At 46.8% G+C, this 27705-nt stretch overlaps 1 protein-coding gene and 1 long non-coding RNA gene across 4 annotated transcripts; one reads left to right on the forward strand and one right to left on the reverse strand.

Annotated features, from left to right (window-relative positions):
• ptpn12 (protein tyrosine phosphatase non-receptor type 12) lies at positions 1–27577 on the reverse strand. 3 transcript variants are annotated; one of them, XM_029161761.2, is made up of 18 exons: positions 27003–27577; positions 18483–18591; positions 17785–17861; positions 17581–17676; positions 17125–17163; positions 16488–16559; positions 16271–16330; positions 16026–16168; positions 15108–15174; positions 14952–15029; positions 14175–14273; positions 12620–12705; positions 8759–8948; positions 7713–8664; positions 4749–4820; positions 3983–4036; positions 3089–3169; positions 1–2840 (listed from the first exon to the last, which is right to left on the reverse strand). In XM_029161761.2, the coding sequence occupies exons 1-18, from the start codon at positions 27102–27104 to the stop codon at positions 2779–2781; spliced, it is 2439 nt and encodes an 812-aa protein (XP_029017594.1). In that variant the 5' UTR covers positions 27105–27577; the 3' UTR covers positions 1–2778. The 3 variants fall into 3 exon arrangements, with proteins under 3 accessions (XP_029017594.1, XP_029017595.1, XP_029017596.1); XM_029161762.3 differs by having other exon boundaries at positions 3085–3169; positions 27003–27576; XM_029161763.3 differs by lacking the exon at positions 4749–4820 and having other exon boundaries at positions 27003–27574.
• Positions 2486–4562, forward strand: LOC129604652 (uncharacterized). Its single transcript, XR_008695722.1, has 2 exons — positions 2486–2612; positions 3825–4562. It is a non-coding gene; the product is annotated as an uncharacterized LOC129604652 (long non-coding RNA).
• Positions 27578–27705: the final 128 nt, after the last annotated feature.

Below are 27705 nucleotides of genomic sequence, written 5' to 3' on the forward strand. Positions count from 1 at the left end.
GACATAATGATCATTTTTACTGATTGATTTCTGCAACATACAAACATATGTGTGTGACTCTTTGTGTATGTGTGTGACAGCAGGAGGGGGGGCGTGAATGCGACCCACAGGCGGCGATGAGCAACAAGCAGCAGCAAATGACATCGCTCACACTCAGACGGGAACCAGGGGAGGGCAGGCTCTGTTTTAAAGGCACAGGTGAGACTTTCTGAGATCGTGGTGGCGTATGGGTAGAAGGTGGGAAATAGGGGTTAAATATGAGAAATGAATGCCTCTTTTAAACACCTTGCGTTTTTAAATTTGAACCACTAATTATAAGAGTTGCTGCAAATGAGAGACACTGCTGATGGTAAAACAACAGTCTCAAACTCTTAAAACATCCTGAAAAGTTAGAAAATTAAACTGGATGATTTGTGAAAAAAAAATGATGGGAAATGTTTTGTATCTCGTTGAAGGAAAAGTCTGAGAAAAGAGTCAAAAAGAAAAAAGAGAAGGAAAGAGTATGTGTGAAATGGGAGTTTGGGTGAGGGGAGGTGTCTGTGATGCAACTGTGTATACAAAAATAACTTTTAAAATACCATTTACAAAAAAGACCATTATTAATTACTATTATAATCATTAATAATATTATTACAATCTTATTCAGAGCCTGTTGTTGCTATGTGAATAGGGAGGGCGGCTGGCGGTGTATACCGCCTCGCTACCAACCAATTAAAAGAAACTTTATTCAATATTTTAAGCATAAAATTCAAACATAAAAATAAAAACCCTGAAATATTTGTCAGAAGCAAAAACAAAAAGGGCAGCAGAATAATTTACAGTCACTGTGTAAGGGACAGGATTCATCATCATGCACTGACTTTCTTACATCTTCTGTTAATAAGAATATTTAAGATAGCAAAAACAAAATATTATATACCTAGACTGCCATGTACAGTTCTTTATCTTTATAAAACGATGCATATACTGTATAGTTATGATAGCTAATGAAGAGGAGTTAGCAGTGAACAATAAAATCAGGAGAAAGCAGTAGTCCTGGGCCCCTAGCTGCTGCTGTCTCATTGGATCATTGTCCCACACATACAGGAGCAGAGTGAGTCCAACCTGGCCGTCAGTGGACAAACCAAACGAGTCAGATCAGTCGAGTCCCCGAAGAGTTTCAGACGATGTGTCACATTCATGTTCTGAAACAGTGAGGTTCAACGTGAGTAAACTGGCTAAAATAAAAACCTTGCTTGGTCGTGTTTGTCTGAGGGCCGCACTGACGGAGAAACAACAGAACGACGAGAAAAAGAAAAGAAATGAGAGTAGCAACTGAAGGCGGGGGGGGGACACGAAGCGAGAATTAACAGAAAAAAGCCGCGATAATGGACTGTCACTGGCTTCTCCGAGAGGCAGACTAAGGCAGGTCCCAGCAGCGAGAGCCAGAGTCATACAGCAAACGACAAGTTTGGTCATCGCTAATGTGTTTTAACACGAGTGAGTGATTTTACTCTGCAAAGCATTGTGGGATCAGTCTGGGGCGCAAGGGGTTAATTTGGTTAATTTGTTACATTTCCACTTGAATCACGGTTATCATCAGCATATTTTACTAATGGGCTTCACTTGGTTGTTTCGGCATTTATATTCATACCCCACAGGACTATGAGCATCCAGTGGCACAGAGTCAGATATAGTACAGTACTTTAGAAATACATAAGATGGAAAAATAAAAGTGGAGGCTGTTTGCACATCTCTATCCTGTGAACAGAGCAAAGAATCTGATTCCAATTTGAGCCAACCAGCCTCTAGAACCAGCTGCAAACAAGAAATTCACCTTTCAGACATTACTGGCTGCAAAAGCATAGTTTTATAGCGCCAACAATGCTGCTACTGATAAGAGCAATGACCAAACTATGTCAGCCCATGGCTCTGGTAAACAGGGAGGCCAGCACAGAAATACAAAGTAGTAGAGCTGACACAACGGCAGGTAGCTACCATGAGCTGAGACACAGGTGGAGAGTCAGCTTAGCTCTAGTCCTTCTGTTTCTATGATGACCCTTCGTCATGTAGCACCAGCACGCAGAAAGAGGGAGAGAGACAGAGATACAGGGAGAGAGAGAGAGAGAGAGAGAGAGAGAGAGAGCACCCTGGCAACCTGTACATACCCAACAGAAAAGGTTGCATCATGGGTAACAGATTATCTAGGTTCGCTTTGAAGATTGTTGTTCATTCAGTAGGAGCAAGCAGACACCTTCTGGGAGTCGAGTTAAACCTCAGGAATCAGCTTCCCACAGTAGCTTTTCTGACTAAAGATAATGCCTGGTTTAGGACAAGAATATTTTCTTTCTCATTTGGTGTAAAACAAAGTATTTTTCCTGTTACTTTAGGGAAAAAAAACACTAGCATCTATATTCCTCCTTGTTTGCCTTATAAATGCTGAATATTTCATTCACAGAACAGAGAGAAAACAATCTAAATTCTTTATCTACTAATGAAAACAGGGAAACGAAGAAGAGTCATCCTTTAACCATTAACGAGGAAAGGACCCTACTGATCCCAGGCCAGCATTTAGAGATGTCCAAACCTCTAACATCAGCAAGTTGATCAACAAAATGAGGGCCACTCGACCAGTAAGTGTTCTTGCTCAGTGGCACTTTGATGGAACAGGAGGAAGAGGAGAAGGAGGTCAGTCTTCGAAAGCGGTGATGTGCACTCTGTTTGTGTGGCATGTATCAACAGTAGGGTCCGTCTCCTGACCAAGGAGGACGTGAAAGGACAGACAGATGGCTCGTCCGATCAGGTCCACTCCAGGGGGGGCTCTCGGGGGCCTTTGGGCTGGATGCAGCGGTTACCGAACCCTGAAAGAAACAAGCATTTTCAGCATTTGATCAACACACTCTGACCGTTTCTGACCAAAGCAAAATAGGCCAGTATTTCTTGCCCAGTCAACACGTGCAGCACAAATCTAAAAAGTCATTACTAGAGGAAATGATGGCTGAGTTCCCCCGGGAGCCGAGCACCTGCCACCTCAAAATCCAGTGACACAAAACAGGGAAACGTACTGAAGCGACGCGGTAAAAAGCAGAAAGACATTAGACTTACCCACCAAAGTCTGCTTTGCTGTCTGTTGCCGAGTTTCCAGCAGCTGCAGTGTTGGCTGGAGAGGTGTTAGCACAGTCTGACGTTTCTACACAAGGGCAAAGCCATACACACAGATAAATGGGCAGGAAATCAGTCGTCATCGCCCATTTAAGGTCAATTAGTTTTTTCTGATTAGGACTTAATTTGGATAAATTGCAAATATTAGGCCCTCCATTTATTTAGCCCCACTTATTTAAACATGTTTAAGTAGAAAACTTGATTCAGCAAAACTGAGAGGTCACTTAATAGCTCTACTTCTAGCTGATTTCACACACCTTTACTTTGAAATGCACAAATCATAACATTATTACATGAGCAATGAACACAGTGCTATGTGTTAAAAATTCCAGCAGCTACAACAGTGTTTTTCCTACACTTGGTCACACAGTTCTTGACATATAGAGCTCGCCTATCAGAAATTTACATTACACCTCAACCTTTTCAATCTTTATATTACTTATATAGAAATCTAATTTTCATAAAGAACGAAAAAGCAAGAATTCAAGTCAAACTATTTTGTTCTTCTCTCATCATTCTGCCCCTGTCGCGTACACACGTACAGAAACTACTGATGCAGCAAATTAGCAGAAACTATCACCACACAATCCTCAGCATGGATAAGCACACGCGCACCCTTTTCATTTCACCTCTCTATGGACATGTTTTATCAATTTTCCTCTTTGTTTCCTCTTTTCTCACAGCTACTCGCTCTCTCTGACAAACGCTGTCAGTCTTATCGCCTGCAGGCTAATTTGTTGAACACCGGCGGCCGGATTCCTCACTGCTCTGCTGACTAACTACTGCAATCAGATGTGGCCCTTTGCACATTCACATAAACAGCACGAGTGCAAGTTCATACCTTTGTGTGAACTGCTCCATTCAGTTGAAGTCGACGTCCTGACTTCCGAAGGATCTGCCCGAGAGGAAGACAAGGAGCAAGTGAGATAAAGAAAGATTCATTTCAACTGATGAGACATACACACATTAAAGCACAAACAGACACACACACAGAAAACTTTCAAATCCTTTCAAACCTGAACTCCTTCTTCCATCCGGCAGCAAAACAGCACAAGACAACCTCACTGGTGTCTCACTGTTATATAAATTGTGCAAGACCATCACAATATCTGACTTTTTAATGCCTGTGATTTTCTCCTTTTATTTATTCATTTTGTGCTATCATTTCTAAATAGCTCCAAAAGCAATAAACTAATTGATGAATGAATAATCTGAAGTGGCCAATGCTGCCCCCTAGTGTTAGAAAAACATGAACCACTGCATTTACTTGATTTCCTACTTCACACAGAAACCACAGCAGAAGGTCATCGGGGGTGCAGTTATCACATAGACCACACTGTGTAAGAGAGGTCACAAAGTTGAAAACTGCAATCAAAGTGTTCATCATTCTGTTAAGGATTAAAGAATGAGCTTCTACTGTCCACACTGGTACCAGTTAATGTGATATCATGGTCTATCAAACAACCACTACTGATGGCTCCAACACAACAAATCTCAGATTATTCCAGTAAAGCGACCAGTAAAGTGTAATATGCATCCAGCTAGTGACCCATTGAATCCACGGCTACTGGAAACACACCTGTGGATCTTGACCAATGCAAACGCACCTGTGGCCAGTATGAAGGACTCAGGGGTTCTCTCAGGGAGGGGGGGAGGGGAGTCATCGCTGTCCCAAAAGTCTGGGTTAAAAGGTCAGAGGTCAAATGAGAAGCAAAGTTAAGTACTGACTAAGGAGAAAGACAAGAGATCGGCAGGCAATGAGAGAAAGAGACAAAAAAGTTTTAAGCCCTTTTAAAGTTTAGTTCAATTTTTTTAAATTGCTTTTTAATTTGAAGTTTAAAAATGTAAATAAGCAATAAGGACATTTGACTCCACCTTGTGAATATACCGATGTTTATAATATCCAATTTACAAAGTCAATTGTTATTCACAAAAGAGTAAATCTATTAAAGTAAAATATAAATAGCTCAAAATACCACCTTTTTTGTATTTATGGTTTATGCTTTCATTAATATTTTTGATATTATTATTATTAGTTGTGGTTAATGGTAAAATGTACTAACAAAATTATTCTTATTTTTAAATTATTTTTTGTTGGTTTTAAAAGTAATAAATGTGTTTTAAAACAATTTTAAATTCATTTTTAATGTTCTAAGTTACATAGTTTTAAAGCCATTAGTCATTTATTTATTAGTATATTAATCATTAACAAATTGATTTGGTCATAAGTAATGGATCAGCTCTCAAAGGATGTCACGTGTTTGCTGCCTTTGGCTCTTCTTTTTCCTGATTCAGCCCCCTTCATGATTATTTGACAGTCTCCATCTCAGAGAACAATATTGTCTTTATGTTTCTTTGGCTCATTAGCATTACAATAGACTCCTGCTGTAGCATGGTACAACAGAGAAGCAGTGGAGGGGGACATGAAGAAAGATGATGTGGCTTATTCCAGATGTTCAGTTCAGTGGGTTTGTCTGTTACTCATCCACCAAAGCTCAGCGTCTATAATATCTCTGAACAATTACAACTTACTGATCCTAACAGCTAGTAAACTCTGAAAAGAAATACTAAAGACTAGCTAAAGACTAAAATCCAAATAGATGCTGCCAGTACCTTACTACTACTTAAATTGATGTGGTTGTGGAAGTTGACGTAGCTCTACTACGACCACCGTGTCACGCGTTTTACTCTCTTCTACTCCTCTTCCTATCAAACCATTAGTGATTACGCGTCTTAGGAGGTTTGAACCACTGTAAATGGCTCTGGGTGGTTTTCTTACTGACTGTCCTAAGGAAAAATTACACCGCTCTCCTGGGTGACAATCCTACTTCTGCTTTTATTTCTAGAATAACTGAATGGGGAAACTGCAAATTCATATTTAGGTAATAAACTAATTAAAAAAGGCTTTTTAAAAACATATTTATAAATCATTGCCGTTTTAGACTTTTGTATTTGACTCCATCTTTTATCCTAAGTTGCATGTCTCATTAGTTTGTCACCGACTTGTAGAGACAGAAACTAGGGAATAAATTCAGATAAACAAGAAGCCACCATCTTTACCAACCACAAAGCAGCAATTTGCCCAGTACCACTTATCGAGAAGCAGTTGGAGTTTTGCAACCAATCACAGCAGCTGTTAGCTTCTCAGAGGATCACAAAGCACATCAGCAGCCCAAACAAATAGTGTGCCAGAAAGCCAAGCAGCCCAGAAAACAGTCCAGCTCCACGCTGTGAGCCAAATACGTCAGCATTTGGTTTAAATATTGGAATGACTCGAAGAGATGTGTGAACAGGCTCTTTACCAGACAGATTCCCTGAACAATTATTGTGTTTGTCTTACTGCTGTTGGTTCTCTTGAAAATAGATGAGAAGCAATAAAAAAAAACATTGTCCTAAAATCACTAATCACTAGAATTCAAAACAAATTAAAAACATCTGTCTGCAACATCACAAAACGTCTCCTCTTCTGAAATTAAAGTCACAGTAAATGATGTTGTTGACCGGTATCATAATATTCTGTCACTGTTGGAACCAACTAAACTGCTTGTTTTCATTTCTGATTAAACAAAAAACTTGAAAACTTAGTCTGTAACTTAAATACAGCCTGTATTTGTAGCATTAACTCCAGCACCGGCCAAAGGATTCACGTCATGCATCCTCAGAGTTTCATTCCAATATTTAAACATGCGGTTAAGTTATTTCATCCAGAGCCCATTCAAGATCAAATCCATTCCAGTTGAGCCCAGTCCATTCCACCTCATCTGCAATCACAGTGAGAAACAGATTTCAGAATAACGCACTTCTGAAATCAACAGAGCAGGAGTGCTATCGGTTCCCACGGCCCAGGAGATCAAACCCTCACTGCTGCCATCGTGGCCCGACAGCCAGAACATCACTCCGGCACGCGGCTCAAAGGCAGCAAATGTGTGTTTATCATGCAGCGCTGAACCGTCACCATCCAACATGCACACACTGTTCTCCGCTAGCTCAACACAACAACGCACAAAGCCCGGTCTCATTCGCAAATCCACTCACTTAGACAAACACACACAGGCTGAAAGAGAGAGAGGAGAGTTGTTTTGACAGATGTTTGCCTGTTAACATATGCAGCATTCCTCGCAAACCAACCAATTAGTCACAGTCGTGCCCTACGTGAGGCTCGCTGAAGCTAACTCCTCTTTGATTGTTTTCTATTTCTTCTTTCTGTCCGTGTTTGTGTGGTAGAAGATGTGTGTGGTCATTAGCATGTGGTCTGTCTGAGACCTCCAGTCCTGTACGGACACAGAAGATCACTGCGTCGTATACAATGTGTGAGCGTGAGGCAGCTCATCGGACTCGGCCGGTGTTTTAAAGCGGCATCCGTCTAGAACCCTCAGAAAGGAGATAGACTCCACTTAAATGTTTGTTTCTGATAATTTCTGGGTTTATTTAGACTCATCTACAAGCTGCTGTTCATTAATCAAATTGAATCCGGTTGTCTGTCTCTAGATTTCGTTTCTCCTTGTTAAGCGATTCTGTCAGAAAAGCAGCAGTTAGGCCCAAAGAGTCATTAAAGCAGCAGATTGACATACTCGCTGTGGACTGAGGAGAGCTCTGCCCTGCGATGGACATGGGCAGCACCTTCCTGACCGGCTGCGCTTCCGCGTGGTGTAGGGATGCGGTCACCAAGGCCATCGCCGTGGAAACGGTCGTACGGTGGCCCTCCTTCACCCCGCACATCTCTCCGTCCACCTCCTCGTCAGAGTTGTCGGAGTGCAGAGGGTTGGTGAAGCTCAGGGCAGTCCTGACGGGGGTGGAAGAGGAAGAGGAGGAGGAGGAGGAGAGGTGAGAGGAGGAGGAGGAAGAAGGAGCAACGCGTTCCGAGGAGGAGGAGGAGGAGGAGGTCTTGGAGAGCTGTTTCTCCGGGCTGTTGGATGGCTGCGACCACGCTGCATGGCTGGCTTTCACGTCCACTCTGTCCCCGCCCTGCGCCTCCCCCTTCTCCCCGCTCTTCACAGGGAGGTGGTTCGGTCTGGGTAGGACGCTCCTCTCCGCGTGACTCTCCCCACCTGCTCCCCCCTCCGTGCCCGAGTCTTCCGACAGCGAGGAGCTGGAGGTCAGCAGCGACTGGCCGGAGCGGGCCTTGAAGGCGTGGGTTCTTTGTAGCATAGCCGTGCTGTTGGCTGCACCGCCGGCGAGCCCCCCCGCGACCCCCAGCGAGGAGGAAGTGTCAAAGCTGCGAGGTCCCTCCTGCAGCGGCACCTTTTTAATCTCAATGCTGAGCTTCCTCTCGATCCGAGGAGCACCAGAACATTCAACAGCGGGGGAGAGGGGGGAGGAAGGAGTCTGAGTCTGGCTTTGGCCCGATTCTGATTTTGCCGATGTTGAAGACAATTTGTTGTTGTAGTTGTCGTTAAGATCCAGAGTTGAGAGCTGGGTCTGCTGCGTTCGACTTTGTACATCTTGGTCCTTTGGCTCTGAGGGACTGGTCTGTTTGTTTGCACAAGGTTCTGACTGGTTCTGCTGCTGGTCCACGTCTTTATTCTAAACCACACAAACACAGTAAGTTTTACAGAAAACTGTATGTGTTAAACATTCTCCAATGTGACAGTGCTACTGGAGCAGGCGTCTGGCTCACCTGCATCACATTGTGATGTACAGTTGCCAGGACGTGTATGAGAGGTTTGGGGTGGTAGCGATCGTTGTCCTGACGGACATTAGTGACTGTGGGGAAGGCTGAAGGGGGAGACGGGGTCAGAATGGGAGGCACGGGGTGAGGCTCCGGCGGCTGCAGAATCTCCTCTTTCACGTCACCTTCAGCCTGGGAGCTATGGCGAAGGTGGAAAAAGAGAGAGAAAGAGAGGGACAGAAGGAGAGAGACATCAGTTAACACAAAGAAAAGGTTCTGATTATAACAGTGGCAGTCTGTGAGTGTGTGGAGGCTTATCCAGACCAGATTAACTGGTTCACATAAAATATGGATTTGAAACTCCCTAAAACAGAATCTCCAATGCTGCAGTATTTCATCACACTGGTCAGATGTCTGCCTAAAATTTAAACATTCACGTTTTATTTATTCTGCATTTAAAAATGCAGATGACGGAACAAACATTAAAAGATGTAATTAATTTCATGCACAAAACATTGACGACGACAACTCGTGTGGTGACATTTTGCTCATTCTCCACCAGATGGTGCAGTTTAAGAACAGGTAGCAGAACTGTTAGGGGCACGTTGTTTTGGTTTCCAACAGCTCTAGCACGTATTTTGTGAATTTCAGGTTGATGATCTGTCGATGGAAGCAAAGACGAATACAATCAATCGACCCCACAGGTCACCCCTGCGCCTTGTATGTGGGACCTAATCTCTAAATGTGGTGTTCCATTGTATTCTGTTATTTCACTGCAGAAACCTACTGAGGTTTAAGGTAAGTAAACACTGAATTGTCTTTTCATCTACTAAAGAGAAGAATCAGACAAGAGTCTTACTGTTGATCATTCCTCCAATGTGCACAGTACTTTGTATGAGCTACCCCCCAACAAACGTACACAGGCACAGTGTCGGTGTGTGAGTTACATACAGGATGCTGAGGTTGTGACCAACCACGCCCCACAGTGATGGAAACTGAACATACATTCACACCCGACAGCCACTGAACCGCTGAATATACATTTTGTGTAGGCATGCGAATATAACACACACACACACACACACACACACACACACACACACACACACACACACACACACACACACACACACACACACACACACACACACACACACACACACACACACACACACACACACACACACAGTGAAAGGATGTGGTGGTGTGCTAAATCGAGAGCACATGACACAGGACTGAGAGCACATGAGTGGATAAAAGGCAGACAGAGTCAGACGGAGACGCTGCAGGCCAGAAGCACGGGGGATTTCCTCTTGAGCAACTCTGGAGATGGCTTCCTCGCCAAGTGTCAGCTTTGCTGCTACCGGCTGCTACTCTTCTACGCTGTATAGGTTTGCTACGTTTGGTTTGTGTACGCAGCGCATTTAAATGATAGAGGTTTTATTGATTTTAAGCAGTTTGTGACCAGTGCCGAATAAAAATAAAAGGAATTGACTGTATCTCGGCAGGGAGGTCAGAGGTCATGCCTGGGGAAGAGCCTCAACCTCCAGGTGCTTCTTTGGCCTCTAAGCTGCATATTTGAATTTGAATGTTTGTGTAGTTTAAACTTAAATGACCACTCTTCAGTCTGACCAGGCAAATTATATATTTAACAATAGCCCAGATGATTCCCGCTGCTGCTGCTGGTTTCCATGGGGATATGAATCATTCTGATGCGACAGACTTCAGGCCTTAGCACATATGTTCAAACTTTAAGGACTGTTGAAATAATAACACTAATTACAGCAAAGACAGAGGAGAAAGTCTAGAAACATATAGGTCAAAAAAGCAAATCACCAGCTCACAGAACGAAAAAACAACAACAACGTACATCTCTTACAATTTTAAGGGTTTGGGTTACAATAAAAGAAGCTGGTAATTCTTTAAGTTGTGTTATTGTCCGATTTTCCATCTGGCTAAAGGCTTCATACACAACTCACTGTTCTTCTGCTTTTTGCACTGCAACCTGTCAGCAACACACTTAACCAACTCTGAACGAATGGAGCAATGCGTGTGCACACGCAGACGCACTTCACAATAACTTCAGATTTATGTAACACCACCACCCACACTCATAAATAAATGCACTAAGTCAAACAAACACACACACGCCCGACAAACACATTGTTCTCAATGCATTAGAGTCCAGAGGGAAGATGCTGCATTTTTAATCAGCACGGAGCAGGACTCACCAAAATGAGATCAAACTTCCTGGATGCAGGTTTCATTGAGGCAACCGAAACAAGTGAAGCGCACACTCAAACTACATCACTAGAGATTTACATCTCTGTTGAAGCAATGATGCAATCGTGTATTTCCACCCGCTGTGTCCGGTTATTATGTAGGTGAAAGTGATTAAAAATAAGTTTGCATGGTTACACAACTGCACAGCTTCGAGACGCTGCTGATGGTGGATGCCCAACCCTAGCAGTGGGGCCAGAGGACACGAGCCTCCGGGGTGGGGCTGTAAATATGTGCCAACGCATGTAAAAGCCATGACTCAGTATGTTTAACCTTGGCGGCCAGCGTCATTTGAATTCCAGCAGCAGCTCCCTCCACCTCTCTCTCTCTCTCTCTTCTGCACACACATACTGACATCACTGGAGTGACCCAGAGGGAGTGTGGCCGGCAGAATGTGGACCGTGCTGGTAAAAATAGCTCTGACCACCGCTGAAATACTCCCAGGCTCAAAGCAGGCCTGGACTTTATTTCATTAGGAAATAACACTGAGGAGACGACACCGAGCAAAGAAGGTGCACGCTGAGACAAGTGAGGGGAGAAACCCACACGTCTGACAGCATCGCCGTGTCCCACTTCCAGGGAAACTTTGGCAGCCGTTGCAAGCGCAAATTTGTATGTTGGGCTTAAAAGGGGCAGGAAACTTCAGTAAACAGATCCCTCGCAGCCAGATCCCCCAAAACGCTGCTTTGCCGTTAAAGAGACTCATTTAGGCAATAAGAAGCAGAATGATGATTCAAGAGTAGCACACGGGAGCCAGAGTAAAGGATTATATTCCACCATGAGGACTCGGGCAGCAGAAAATGAACCACAAACACAGAACAGAGACTCACACATTAACACAACGCTGTCAAAGTGGGCATTTGGAGACAGTGCTTCTAGCAACAGGTAATTAAGTGAAACTGTGTCTCCTGGCAACAAGACGTCCCCTGTGACATTAAAGCAAGAACGCTAAGACTCACATCACGTTCGCCTAAAAAGTTAGTGTAAAGCGCGTCCAACTGCTTCACTAACAGGAACGCGAGGCTGCGCTCGGCAGAAGTGAAGAGGGTACTGGAGACGAACTGGCCGAGAGAAAGTGGAGCACAACCCCTGCTGGGCGCGTATCGCAAAATTAAAAATGAAGGCAGGAGACCGGAAGGGAGCAGGAGGCAGACGAGGGAGATGATAAAAAAGTACAGCTGAGCACCGCTGGACGGGCGCGAGGGTGGTAGAAGAGATGCATCCCACATACAGCGTGTTCGAATGTGTAACAATATGGAAAAGTATCCTCAAGGATGAAAGAATGAGCACGGGGCTCATTCTGTTGCTCAGCTGTGGAGCAACACTAAGTGCTGCAAAACATCCTCTCCTCCTCCGGCCGCGGCTGCTGTTGCAGCCAAACAGAAGCCGACTTCACGGGCGCGGCGGCACGGTGTCTCTGTGGGCTGATGGGGAACCAGCCCGTCAGCAAGGCCGGCTCTCCATCACTGCTGCGTCTGTTTGGTTTGTGTTATGTGCTTCCCACAGGCTGCGTGTGTTTTCGCGCGGCGCTTGAAGACGGGCCGACTTCGCACCCGCCGCTCGCTGGAGGACAGGCCCGTTTATTCTTACCTGCGGATGCGAGGAGGCTTCGGAGGCGGCGTGTCCCATCTCTCCTCATCCGACGGGTGACTCGCCTTGTCTGGACTGCTTTCATCCTGGGCAACATGAGACATGGCCACGTTAATGCTCAGCACCATTTGACTGACGATTTAATAAATGAGAGTCTGATTTAACATCTAGCGTTACACGTTTACTTTAGTCTATATTTTCATTTGCAGAGTTTAGGCTTCTTCTGGTTTGTGGAATTTCTGAGGCTGCTCCCGCTTTGCCCAGCGAGCGCGTCGTCCATCTAGCCGACGTCTTTGAATGAACACATCATCTCGGCTGCAGCGAGCGTACTGGTATTTTCGGCCTGACGACATTCCAAATGTGAGCTTGTTTTCCATGAACTGCGGGTCTGAGAATGCCTCCCCCGTTTCCGCGACGGCACCGAGTGATAGGGACACGTAAGCAGAAAAAACAAACGCCGTCTCTGCGACTCTGCTGAAATTCGTTTCCCTTCGAAAAGCGGGAACTAGCGCGAGCACTTTCAGTGAGAGGCCAATCACACCTCGCGTCTGCCCGTGCGTTAGGAGCGTTCAACGCATCCTTCCAACAACAGCGGCTGCGTGTGAGCAGGGAAACGTGTGGGATGTGTGTATGTGGAGGCTTCTTGTTTGCGCTGCCATTGAGAGCACCTGAGTGGGTGTTGTAGTCAGCAACAATGGCTGACTGAGCATGAGTCAGTGTGTGTGGACTGAGTCAGTGATAATACTGTGTGTGTGGCCGCTATTAACATTAACAGAAGTAATAAACACGTACTGGAACGTCACCTCAGGAGAAAGTCCAGCAGCTCTGAAGGGAACAGAGTTCCACCTGAACCTCCTCCTTACTTTTAGAAGTTTTAAAAGTTTAGGTAACGGTTCACAATGATAGACACAACTGTGTCTATTCTCAGACTGACTGCATTGTGGGAAAGGGGTGATGTCATAGCGCTTCCTCCGCAGGAAGTCGACCTCTGGGTTTGTGCCAATTGACTCCCTCATCGTGTCTCACTGCCCTCGCCGTCCTCTGGCTTTATGACATTCACTCGGACAGAACGATGTTGAGGACGGAATCGTTCGCGTTCAGCGCCAGCAGGAGCTCTTGTCACGTGCGCGGCTTTAGAGGCAGCACCAGGTCCTCGTTAGTCTCTTAAACAGGACATGACTGAGACATAACTGAAATACTGCTGCATCACCTTTCTACCTGCGCCACTCTCTCACGATAAACTGGAGGACGGAGGTGGAGAGGAAGAAACCCATATGATCAGTACGTTTCATGGGACACTGAGGACGGTGAGGAGAGAGGATGACAGCTTTTTTACAGCTCATGACCGTCTGCAGTCCTCTGAGCCTGCCCTGTCGTGGAACGCCACCAGTCTTTAACCAACTGTGGAACTTGTTTTCCCTCTGCAAACTTTTCTGAAGGCCTCTCTCCCCTGTGACTAATTATTTGTGTTTTTCCCACTCCAAGTGTGTTACCCAGCGACATCCTGCCTTTCTTCAACAGCAGACTGCATGTGTAATACGTGTGTGTGTCATACCATGCCGTCGTGTATCTGCGCGTTGGTGGGGCTCTCCAGTAGCTGCAGTTGCTTCTGAAAAAGCTGCGCGATCGCCCTGTGCACTAACTCGTACTGCTCCTGAAGACAAACGGGAAAAGAACACAGAGTTGGACACATAGAAACGAGGAAGGATGAGGGAGAACGACAAAGTAGTGAGTGAAGTCAAAGTGGAAATAAATGAAGAAATGAGGGAGAAAAGAGGAAGAAACAAAAGGTTTTAGCGAATCAATACAAAAGCAAAAGCAATTTTTGTCTATGCTAAAAAAATCCATTTACACAGTTATGAAACACAACCTGTGTGAAAACAATCGAATGCTCTTCACTGACGCGCGCCAGTTTAATCCCATTACCTCCCCGGTGAGGCACCCACTGTATTGCACTACATTTTCAGAAATCACATTACAGTTAGTGGTTTGCAACAGATTTCTGCTCTGAGGCACTGGATTCAAGCCTGTATCAAAGTCTATCAAGGCAAAGGTGTGATTTAGAGAGACAAAGAGGCCTTTGTCCCTTTTTCTGAAAGGACATCTGCGTCCTCCACATACGAGGGCAGCCGCAGCCTCGCACAATATTGACTTCAAATCGCTTTTCCTGGATTAAAAATCTGGCAGCGGCGGCAACACTTCTAATTAGCAGTTACCTTAGCAGCCAAACACTAATTAGCATTTCTATATCTTCTGCGGATCCCTCGAAATAGACCTCGGAGCAAAACCATGCTGGGTGGGAAAAGAAACGAGAGGAGACGCACAAACAAACCTTGGTCTGAACGGCCGAGTGCCGCTGTGTCCTCATCTCTTGGATCAGCCGGAAGACATTAAAATCTTCGGGAATTTTCTTTTGAACAGAACAACAAGGGTCACTTCTCACATGTAACGCTACATTCAGCGTGTTGTCTGAGTGTGGGTCACATACCCCAGCTTTGAGGAGGTTCCACGTGTAGTCGATAGCGCAGATAGCTCCCGTCCTCCCACAGCCTGCACTGTAGTCACAGTCATAGATTCAATTTAAACATACTCACACCACTCGCCCCAGAGCAAGTACAGACACTCACATGCATGTTTATATGCATGTATAGAGGAACATGTTGAGCAAACAGGATGGAGACTGGAGTCACACACACACTGAAGCTGCGTGATGTCAAGTCTGACACATAAAGCCGTAAAACGCTGACGGACAAAGCATCTTTACAGACGCAGGGCTTTGAGTCCTGCTGTGGAAAAGAGGAACCAGGAAATGTCCTCGGGCTGCTGATTATAGCTGATTACACACACATGTAGACAGTGTGTGTGTGTTTACAGGCGCATGTGTGCAGTTTTCTTTTTTTTTTTTTTTTAATTCATCATTTGAAGTTCCTTATTGGAGGAGATCATCTTTGGGCCTGCTCTTTAAATGTGTGCACAGTGGGGGTTGAAACAATAAAAAAAACGCTCAGTCAAAACATGTAATATGTGGCACAGGAGCAGCAGCTATTACAGGCTAATGCTACGTTCTTAGCGCAAAGACAGGGTGTGTAGAACTTTTTACAACAAGAAACATTAGCTCCCGGGGATTTTATTGGATCTAGGAGCATCTAGGTCTGTATCTGTGAGCTATGGGTTCAGACGCTCCTGCAACATCACTGTGCTGCGTTGAAACCCATAAACCATGCCGGCCACCTGCTGCACATTCCTAAAGTCCCCAGACAGAAACCTCCTTATATCTCATTAATCATTGAATTCACGGTAAGAGCACAAGTAAGAAAACAGTGTGTGAGCCGCTGCTTCATTCCTTCGACCAAGTATCAAGTCAAAGCTGCTGCACACCATGGAGCGGGGGCTACATCGGTCCTACCTGCAATGCACACATATAGGGACTTCATCGTGCTCCTGGTATTCTCTCATCAGCCCAATCATGTCCAGTATGGAGTCAAATGATGATGGGACGTCGTGATCGGGCCAGTTCATATAGTGGAACTGTGTTAATCTGCGGGTTTCCTGCAGGAACACAAACAGAGGGGATGTTTGTAAAGATGGAGGATGAGCTGAATCGCTCTCCCTGGAGAATTATCAAGCTGGTCAGTGAGTCGGACGGCCTACATTTTCATAGTCCACTTTCAGAGTCCTGATAACGTAGTCTGTCCTGGTCTGCTCTGATTCCTAGAAAACAAACACGGGGGAAGTTTAAAACAATCCTCGGCTCAGCCATTAGAAGAAAATGTGAGAAATGCAGTCTAAAAAAAGACCCACCCCCCCCCCACACACACACACACACACATACACACACAGCTGCAACAGTAGAGATCTGTCTACTTACACAAGAGATTCGGAAAGGGCCAAAACTCATGGGCTCCTCCCCCTTCGGTGGGAAATACCTCTCACACTTTTTCTAAGCAGAGGAGAACAGGGTTAGTCTGAGCAGCAGATAAACCACGGCTTCCTGTTCACACGCGGACCGCGCAGCTTGAAAGGGACAAGTGACATAAGAAATTAAATCAAGAGCTGGATGAAAACAGACTTAGGGGCTCGGCCGTTAAGCCAAATTAGGCTTGGATCCACAGAAACTGCTGTTCTTTAGCGATCCACCAGTTCTCCTTTACATAAACATGCTGTGGTTCCAAAAACACAAGAAATATCTCTTCATAGCTGAGGAGGACACTCGTACGCCCTCAAACTGGGGAGCTCAGCGGTGCCTCCTTCTCGCTCTCTCGCCTTCGTACTCGCTCCCTTCTGTGCCTGATGTGACATTTAACTGACTTCCATGTCCCAGGGCTGGTTTCACAGGACAGGTCCCTAAACGCTGCGTATGAACAGGTCACTCTGGCCCCAACGCCGTTCCCCTCTATTCTGACCTCAAGCTCAAGGCCCGACTGTCCAAACACTTCTGTCTGCCCACACGCGTGAACCCACCGACATGTTTACATGCTTGAGAGGCTCAAGCGCCACCGCCTTACCCGTCCCATCTCGAACTCGCGGCAGGCCATCACAATTACCTGCGGAGACACAAACAGGAGAGGTTAGAACCAACATTCACGCCGTCAGCCGAGGCGCGCCGCTTCCGCAGCCGAGTGGTTAGCGGACGAACGAGACGCGAGGCTGAGCTGCTCCGTATTCCCTTTTCTGAAGGATTAACAGAGTTTACGTCATTTGTGATCTCGCGTTTCACTCTCGCATCGTTCCCTTTGATCCAACAGGAGTAATTATGACAGCTGCTCTCTTAAGTATTTCAGAGCCACTCAAACCTAATCACATCTCACGTGGAAGATGTCATCTGCCTCTTTATTTCCGACAAGGTTAATACATATTTATTTTATTTATGTTAATTACCAGCTTAACTCCTTCAGTATGACTGACGCGGAGGATCGTCGTCATCACCCGACTCTAAGCGTTTCAGTTTCGATCATACTCACAGCAGCATTGTACTCCCAGTTCATCCTCCAGAAGTCGATGACGGTGTTCGGCAGTGGGCCCTGAGTTGCAATATACGCCTGTTGGCCATCGATACCCTGAGGGAGAGATGAAGGGAAAGAAATGCATTATGGGTGCTATAATGCTAGCGGCCAACGTTAAACTATAACCGAAAAAGAAAGGAAGCGAAACAACTCAATTTTTACCTTGATGAAGTTAGCGTTGATGTAATCTGTGTCCTGATTGGCCGTTTTTAACGTCAGCTTCACCCGACTGTGATCAACTGCACAGGAATGAAAAACGCTAAGAATGAGAGCAAGCGATAAAGGAAGCAAACAAAGCCATGGTGGTGAAATGTAAGGAGGTTAATGGACGCACACATCGGCATCCTCATTCCTACTGTATGAATCGTGCGTGTGCGTAAGCGTCTGAACCAGGTCTTCTATTGTCTTATGAGCAGCTCATTCACTTAACGAGTGAGGGCACAGATGATGGACAGAGGTGGAAAAAAAAAGAGGATAAAGGTAGAAAAAACTAGGACAGATGTTGGGTTATGAAAGCTTCCCCTCAGGCCATTAAGTACACAGTGAGAGCACAGTGTATGAGGCAGAGTAAATCACATGACCTATTACAACATGCTGAATCTACGTGCTGTGCGTTTATATCTGGAAACGTGACATTTCTGAGTGGTTTCTGTATCGGCACGATGTTCGTATGCGTCTCTACCCAACATTATCTGCTTCCTTTGTAGCGCCTCTGTTACAGTAGAGACTCTGAAGCAGAACACTTAGAAATACTCAGTATTTGGGATCTGAGTAAGTATTTTGATATGCATTCTATTATAAATCCCCCTTTGTGTTATGATGCAGGCTGCTTCTCCCTCTGACCTTCTCAGTGTACTTACATGGCAGTATATCTTTATATCTGTTTTTCTTGACATTTTCCTCCCGCTCTCCTACATTGGTGGGGTAGATCTTCTCTGTCCGGTATTTGGTCGATAACCTCCGCAACCGCTGGGGACAAACAGGACAGGACAAACGCCGGCTTAGTGCATAGGACGGAAGAAAGGTCTCCAACGAGCAGCCGACTGATCTGTTTGTAACCACACAAACAGGTTGCAGCGGTAAAACTCGGAACACACAATTTCCACCCTCTTCACGTACCACGGTACAAATATTCTCTTGCTCTTCTTCGTGCCTAAACGGCATCAAGTAATGAGAATTACGACATGTCTTGTGTCTCGGCGGCCCAAAACGCTCAGGTGTCGTTTCCTCTGTCTCTTGGCCTAGCTCTGGATGCCCCCAGTAGACAGCAGCACAAAGCGAGGCGACGCTCAGAATGCAGCTGCTTTTCTACTGCACCTTGTCCTTGAACATGAGAAACAAAGCCACGGCTGCATCTGGACCATGAAACAACCCTGCTGCTCGACTCTGATAGCTCTCACATGATAACGCTCTCGGAGCCTTATCCTGACTCTTTGAATTGCTTTAATCTCTCTCGTCCCTCCTTCTGAGACACTGTGGAAATTAGGCATCACTCCTTTCCTCCCTCTCTCTCTCTTTAACTGGGAGAAGGTCAGCGTGGGCGTCCAGGTCGCTGGAGCCTTGTGTGAAAACTGCTCCCACCTCCATCTCTTCTGGCTGGCGCTGACTGAAGGCTTTCCCCACGTTCCTCCAACATGGACACGCGCTGCAGTGCACTTCCTGGCTCTCTCACACCTCAGACGTTTCTTCCTGCCCTTGTTTCAGTCATAACATTCTGCTCTAACCCAGATGTAAGAAAAGCACAAACCCACAAATGGGCCACAATAAAAGTGCTTTTGGAAAAAGGTTCTACCTGTGAATTACTTCAATTCATCAGACTTGAGGCAGTTGTAAATGACAGAACTGGCTTTACCTTCTATGTTATGTGGTTTCAGTTTGTTCGGGTAAGAGCTGACCAGTGACACACACAAACACACCAGCAGCAGGGACATAATGGGTTTATCACATTTTCTCCTGTAGCATCTGAAACTGAGGGGGAAGAAGCAAACAAGAGGAATCTGAGGGGCAGAGAGGTAAAATACAGAAACTGAGGGCGGCCACAAAGCCGCGTGGGCGCCTGCGTCTGTGTGTGGTAATAGCATTAGAGGTCCTCTGGTGAATTACATTTCCAATGGAGGTCTGCTTCTGTACTGGGCCACAGCCCAGGAAGACATGCAAGCCTGAGACAGAGAGAGACACACAGACCCACACACAGACACACACAAAGACACAAAGACACAGAGACACAGAGACAAAGACACACAAAGACACACAAAGACACACAAAGACACACAAAGACACACAAAGACACACACACACACACACACACACACACACACACACACACACACACACACACACACACACACACACACACACACACACACACACACACACACACACACACGACTGGTAAAGTTCTGCTTAATTTAGCTGGAAGTGATTCAGATACGACAACTGGTGGTTTGTGTCTTCAGACGGTCAAGGTCACGTTCTAACCACACTCTCTCAGGGAGGAAGTGAAGCGGGGGTGTGAAATATTCTCATAACATGTTGATCTACCAACGAGATAGCGACATTATTGAGTTGTGTCATGTGGCTGCGTGAAGGCCTCGCCATCCTACTGTAATAAATACGGTTTCCATCCAACCAAGATTTAAATACAGACGTTTACACTTACTCTGCCTTGAACTAGTTTATTGCATAATGAAATTCTGATCCACAGCATCTGTGTCTTTAGCTGCTGTTTATAATTTAACTCAACCATTTACTGGCTTTTCACACATCCTCACCAACAACGCAGCTACTGTTCGTCTGTACTTTCCATTGTCCCACTAACTGATTCTGTTTCTAATTACTGTTACTTCCTCTGTGTGTAACACACAGACACGGACGCACAGACGCACAAGCCTGGACCTCCACATGAACGCAAAGAGAGCCTGGAGGACACCAAAGCATGATGGGAAGATGAAGGAGCAGGGGGAGGATGGGGGGGTGAACAGACAGAGTGCTACACACTACAGTGGCAGCAGCAGCAGCTCAGTGATCTGAACCTTTGTTACGCACAAAAGTAAGAGCACCAGCACCGCCGGAAACGCTTCTCTTCTCAGGAAGCAGATGTAGAACTGAACCTTTGCAAGTCTCCTCAAAGGGGTTTCTATGATTTTCACTCATGTGAAGATAAGAAAGCAGCGAAACCACCTACGCTCCACTGTTGTGGTCACGTCAGCAAAAACGTGTGAAGCTAATGTGAGGGTTTAAAGCAGCTGGTGGACTTCACTGGAACACGAGTCAAGTTAAGGAAGCAAATCCGGCATTTGAACCTTTGATGAAACGCACTGAATGTGATCTCATGGCACTGCTTTATCTACCACCTTCTGACTTCCTATGCGCCAGCGCCGGCCCGTTGCCCGTCCTGCCGCACACGCGGGCTGGGTGTTGCCCCCCACAGAGCCTGCACGGCCCGGCCCCCGGGGCCGCGGCTGCCTCGCACGCGCCCACCGCTTCTCTCAATGACTCAGCGTGGCCTGAAATGACTTGAAGAGGAGGACGCCGGGGCAGGTGCCGGGCTGAGGGGGGGCGACAGAGAGAACAAGGAGATTGGAGGGAGAGGGGAGAAAAAGGAGTGATCGAAATTAAAAGCTGGTTAAAGACAGAAAACTCGCTACGAGGTCAGGGTGGAGGTAAAAAGAGGGAGAAGTAATTGTTACTGGCTCTAACCTACTTTCTGTCTCCTGGCTGAGTAAGTCAGTTACACTGTAGTTCCCTGCTACACTGAATAATTCAAACAAACACACAACAACACGTGAACTCAGCAAGCACTGATTGGCAGCAAATATGCAAAGAAGCAGTGGTAAAGAGGGTTTCACGTGTGTGGTCAGGAAATGGGGGTGTTAGAGGGTCACCTTCCCCACACACACGCACATGCACACACACATGCACACACACATGCACACACACACACGCATGCATGCACACACACGCATGCACGCACACACACGCATGCACGCACGCACACCAGCTAAAATAGGTCACCCCTTACAATGCTCTCAGAAAAACCCATCTCCCGCACTGCGAGCATGTGGGAAAAGGACGCACGGCTCCAGCACTGAGACTAAACGGGCTACGCTCCCTCTGATGATTCAATAAGCTTGACTGGCATTCTGCCTGCGCTTCCTCCTCTCTCTGTGCGGCATTAATGTCCCAAATCAAAGTGCACGGTCATACTCAGGGATAGAAAACACGTGGGCTGAGATGAATGTGCAGTTGTAGAAGTGAGGACTATTCAAGGAAGACACTTAGGTGGAGCTTAGCATGAATGCTAACGTCAAACCTCTAGAGTGTGTGTGTGCAGCTACAGAGCCTCACACGCACACGTCCGAGCTGTACACATGTGTGAACGTGCACACCCTTCGTGCACTGTGTGGTCACTGGCCAAAATAGGTCACTGGGGCAGCATGGACACACACACACACACACACACACACACACACACACACACACACACACACACACACACACACACACACACACACACACACACACACACACACACACACACACACACGAGTCTAACAGCCTGTCATTCACTGGCACAAAGCACAATGTGTTTCCTTTAATTAGCCATCAGGCTTCCCTTTCTCTCTCTTTGTCAGTCTTTCGTTTTCAGTTGTGAAACCATCTGAATCACTGCGTGACTGTTCCGTTATGAAATTCACAAAAGGCAACAATTCAGCGTGTGAACCTCGGCAACACAAGAAGCAGAAAAATACAGACAATAGCAATCTCTGCAAGAAGCTGAAATGGGGCCGGTATCAAGTCTGGAATACAGACAGGCCAAGCACAGGAAACACCTGTGCAGCACTGAAAGCACCTGATTTAATGGAGCATTTAAAACAACGGTGACTTCTGTCGGCCCACTTCCTCTGGGAGCGCCACCGCCAGCCATGCGTGTACAGTAGGCAGCCCACGGTCTGCAGAAAAGCCTCGCACTAATGAGGCCGCATGTTTGTGCACTCGCAGCGTCAGGAGACAAAACAGGCGGGACAAAGGGAAAGGAGGAAGGATGTGGACGGGTCAGTCAGAGAAGCAGAGGGCTCAGCGTGGCTCCACGGTGGGTCCACGGTTCCACTGACGGGCAAAAGACAAACAGAACCCCAGTGCGGGCTTGGATCAGAGCGGTGTCCTCTGTAGGTAGACGGCTACGACCCTGCAGCTGCCTCCATGCGAGCGTCTCCTCCTAACCAACGGGCACGCAGCACACGGGGTGTTCAGGCCTCCAGTTCAAACTGTTCACTCCGTCCTCATAGTCAGTAAACACAGTAACCGTTTACAGGGAATTACCTGCCGGTGATTTCCCAGCCGGGATCTGAAGCAAATGTGGCTCTAATACAAATCATCTGGGAGAGATGCTCAGTGCTGTGTGTGTGTGTGTGTGTGTGTGTGTGTGGACCTACAAATCAGTGACCTGCGAAGCTCTGACCTAAACCTATACATTTATCTGATATAATATTTTATACTTGGAAAACGTGATGGTGCGCAAAGGGCTGCGCAAACACAACCAAGTTCTTAACCGAGACGATGGGAGTTTATATTGAAGACAGGAGGGAAAAGGCCGTGCTGTAAACAGCCGGTTTAATCCTGTTAGCAGACAACACAGCGCCGACTGTAACCCGGCGGCTCCATTTGTCGTACTACAAGTCTAAAATGTACATACGGCGGCTCTACGTGTTCCAAATTCCCCAGAAAAGGGCCTGGACCGGCTTCCCAGAGGCCCTGCAGCTCGTTTTCAACACAAAGACTGACTGATGAGCTTGAAAGTGAGAACCTTGAATACTGTGCATACCAGGGGTGGTGCACGCTTTCGCCAAAAGAGGGCTCACATCATCTGCTCCCTTTCAAACAGATGACACGAAAGGAAAACAATACGCTCCTTATTTTTACAAAACACAAACTACATCAATGCCGCTGAATAATTGATGAACGTGGTCCCTGAACAAGAGTGTACCTATTCTTTAAAACAGATGTGTGCGTGCGGGTGCTTCACACACACACACACACACACACACACACACACACACACACACACACACACACACACACACACACACACACACACACACACACACACACACACACACACACACACACACAGATAACAAAGGAGAGGGGAAGCCCCCTGGTGTGACTGAACATTATTAGCACACAAGCACAAACCCACAACACCACACACAGGCACGCTTGGCGCTGTCACATCTCATTTTCCCCTCAGAGTGTTTCACGTCTCCTCAACGGGACACATGTTCAGGTCGCACTCCTTTGCTCCCTTTGATGCCCTGCATCAGATACGATCTCTACGTCCCCTTTCTAACCTGATCGACGTACGTTGAGCCGGTGAAGTGTTTGTAACACTTCTACGGAGACGCTTGAGACGCGTCCTCCTCTCCCACATAAAAGCATCTGCTCGTGAGCCACATTGGGCCACTTGCCGCACAAACACGCATTTGGCATAAGGTGAATTTCACATGTTGTGTAGTGCTACTTGTGCAGTAACGTGTGTAAAGCACTGCAAGGCATTCTGGGTAAAGGTTTACTGTAACTGCATGTTTATGGCAGGCAGTAGATACCGAGGGTTTCACATAACACAAAGGTCACAAGCTCAAGCCCTCAGGTCGGGGGTCCCATCAGCAGCAGTGGGTTGAGCCACACTGGCCCCCGGCTAATCTCAGTCCTCCTACAGCTCCATTCACTGACTAATAGCAATAACTGAACTGCGTCTGTGGTTGCCAAAGCAGAGAGAGGAGCCTCCACTCCTAGTGTCGACACTCTCTGTGCCCACAGGAAGTGACGCATCAGGAGCGGAGCCTGCGAGCGCGGCGGCCGTCCAGCGACGTGCTCCTACAGGGCCGCGCGGGTGAGTCAGCGCCGCGGCCCTGGAAGCGCCGGGTCGCGGGCGGAGAGCGTTTCCCAACCATTCCACAAGGTGCACAAGCTGTCGCAATGGCAGCCCAGGATCAGGGCAGTAAAACCGAACCAAGCCAATCGTTTTCCTCCAAACCCGTCTGCTTTGGGATCATATTCTATTCATATCAGCTCAGCTTTCTTTTTACAGCTTCATTTTTGTTCTTGATATCTACCGAGTCATAATCAACTTTTCTTCTTTCAACATTCCTTCCACGCCTGTGTCTCTCTGTAAGTGGCTATTTGTTGAAAAAAAAAAAAGAAGGCCTGTCTCTCTTACATAAGCACACTAATAGCTGGTTTGGAAAAGTCGTGGGTTGACAGAGCCATTTGATAACCACCCTCGTGAAACAAGTAAGATCGCCATTGTTTGGTTTTACAGAACCACTGACTGCACAGATGCTCCGCTTTCTGCAGAACCTGCGTCACGAGACAGACTCCGGGACGCAACAGCATGTACTTTGCCTTTCATCCCATTTGTATGCCCTTGGATTAGGCCATAATCATCTGACCAGACTATTTGAGATGACAACCTGTGCTCTTTACTGGTGACGCTGCTGAAGCTTCAACCTTTTCAACTGTAGCGGGTGACATTTCTCTTTAGAAATGTGCTCACCGTCATATTCTCACCAGAGGAACTATGGGAACCTCCTGGCTATAGGCTGGAGACATTATAGCAGCTTGGAATCTAGGTCTTTAATTAGTAAATCACCAGGATTGTGCACTGGATGGGAGGCCCTGATGTGAATGGACCCCACACGGCAGATTGTGCCATGTAATTAGAAAAGTAGATGTTTCTCCATATGATGTAAAATAAAAAAGGTCCCGGTGCGGTCAGACACGCCGGTGTCACGCGACTGAACCCGACGACACTTCGATATCGAGGCACCGGGCGGAGGAAACTCAAGCGTTCACGTTTTATCAAATAGCTGAAAAGCAGAAGTGAAGGGAGCGTATAATCTCCCACTGGTTGCCCTCCAGCGCACTGCAATTATGTCTATAAAACACATTCTATATATAAACAACAATAGGCAGTTAAAGTGGGTGTTATGTCAGGGCGCTGGTGAGTCAGTGCGCAGACGAACACGTCCCCATGCGCTCGCGGTGCCGGGACTTTGACTCCAGCAAGTCAGAACTTCACCCACGAGGCATCGGATCGGCCCAACAGAGCAGCAGCTAGCACCTAAAGCACAAGTAACGGGATTACAGCGATGCCAATGCAAATATAGGAGAAATGCTCAAAGAGTTTAAGGATCACCAGCAGACGAATCCCAGCTGCTTTCGCTGCCTCCCTCGTCCATAAAGCACTTTCTTGCCGTTTCTCACGGCCTCACACCAGCGGCAGTGTACGTTCTGCGCAACATCCGCTGCCCTGCCATGTTCTGAAACACGCTTTATGACCAGGTCAAGTGACACATGTGACGCAGACACACACTTCCACGTACTGCGTTGCGTTCTTTTTTTTTTTTTTTTTGTCAGAGAACGACTTGTTTGCCTTTTATCCAACGAGCAGCCAACACTTGATAAAGCTCCAGTTTTACAGCTAGGACAAAATGTTATGAAATGGGCCCAGAAAGAATGTTGCAAGCTGCAGCAAGCAGCTTGCATGAAGTGGAGAAGTACGAAGGGTGTGTGTGTGTGTGTGTGTTTTCTACAGTAACCATAAGGGGAAAAGTTAACTGTTTTGACGCTGATGTGCCCATTTTCTAACTAAACACCGAACACCTCCCAGACTCACAAGTCAACGTTGTCCAATCCTCATCCGCTGCTTTCATCCAAACCTTCAGCTGATTTACTAACAGTGACTTCAACACACATACATGTGACCGCGGAGTATCCGGTTAGCACGACATTACCTAATCTCAGCCATTAAAGTAAAATGACCACAGATGTGATTATGGTGCCATTCCTGATGTGGCTATTTCTCTATTTCTCAAGCCTGGCATTAGTCCTATTTGGAGTCCAGACTTGCAACACAGTTATGTGGTGATGGCAAACTTCTGACTGAGGACCAAGCGTCTTCATAAAGCTTCAGACACTAAACACATGACAAATACTTTGATGCGTGTGCTACTAATCATTATAAGAGGATGTATTACAGCATCGGGCTAAAATTGCCTCAATAACACTGCACTTAAGCCCAGTCCGTGCCTTCAAACTAAGCTCGTATTGATGTAAAAAGGCGCCGGAGGCGGCGTGTCTTGTTTAATGTAGAGGCAGGAGCCGGTGTGGAGACAATGCTAGGCCGCCATGCTCAGCCTGGGAACGGGAGGAAAAGGAAGAGGGCAGTGCGGCCGCCCCTGCCTCACCTCCTGGGGGATGCGGGGAGCCGGGAGATGGGGAGGAGGGGTGGGATATGGAGGAGAGGTGGAAGAGGAGGAGAACCGGAGGGCTGGTGCTCGCGTGGGAGCGCGAGAGACGCGCTGGAGAAGTGAACCCACCATAAAGTCGCTGCCGAAGTTGTCCTCTCCCCGCTCGTCGTCCCCCTGGCTCATGGCCCTCACCCCCTGGATAAACTTTCTCAGGATGCCGGCTTGGTCCATCTTCGGGTCCTCGTGTAACGTATCCCGTTGCCTCGTCCTTTAAAAACACAAACCTCCAAAGTAGCGAGGGAGGGCAACGGTGGAAGGAAGCAAAAAGGGCACAAAGGGGCAATAAATAAAAAATAAATACGCTTCACGGATCCTCCCAGGGAGTCATCGTCGGTTCGCAGCACCTTTTTTTATTATCGGCCCATGTTGTTTCTGCCTTCGCTTCTTTCTTCTGGGCTGTTTTCACAACGACACCGGTTGGTCCCGAAGAAAAGCAGCAGCGGCCGGGCGTTCTGCTCGATAAGCGGCTCCACCGCCGTGGCCTCGCGTAAACCGTAAACAGCCGCTTGTGTACGTAAACAAAAATGAAGAAAAGGACAAAAACCGTGCCCTGGTCAGTCTATCCACCCCTCCCTGTCTACCTCGATTGCCACATTCACACACTGCTGCTCGTTATTCGCTACTGGGGAACATCCGGACTGGGCAAAGCCAGCGCAGGACACGGCCCGCCTCTTCCAGGATACAGCGTCCTGTGATTGGATAGTTGGTAGAAGAACTTGCAATGCTACTGGCTGACGCGAACGTAGCTCTACCAAAGGGACAACTCCGATTG

The sequence above is a fragment of the Betta splendens genome, chromosome 9, assembly GCF_900634795.4.
Source record: "Betta splendens chromosome 9, fBetSpl5.4, whole genome shotgun sequence".
Taxonomy (NCBI): domain Eukaryota; kingdom Metazoa; phylum Chordata; class Actinopteri; order Anabantiformes; family Osphronemidae; genus Betta; species Betta splendens.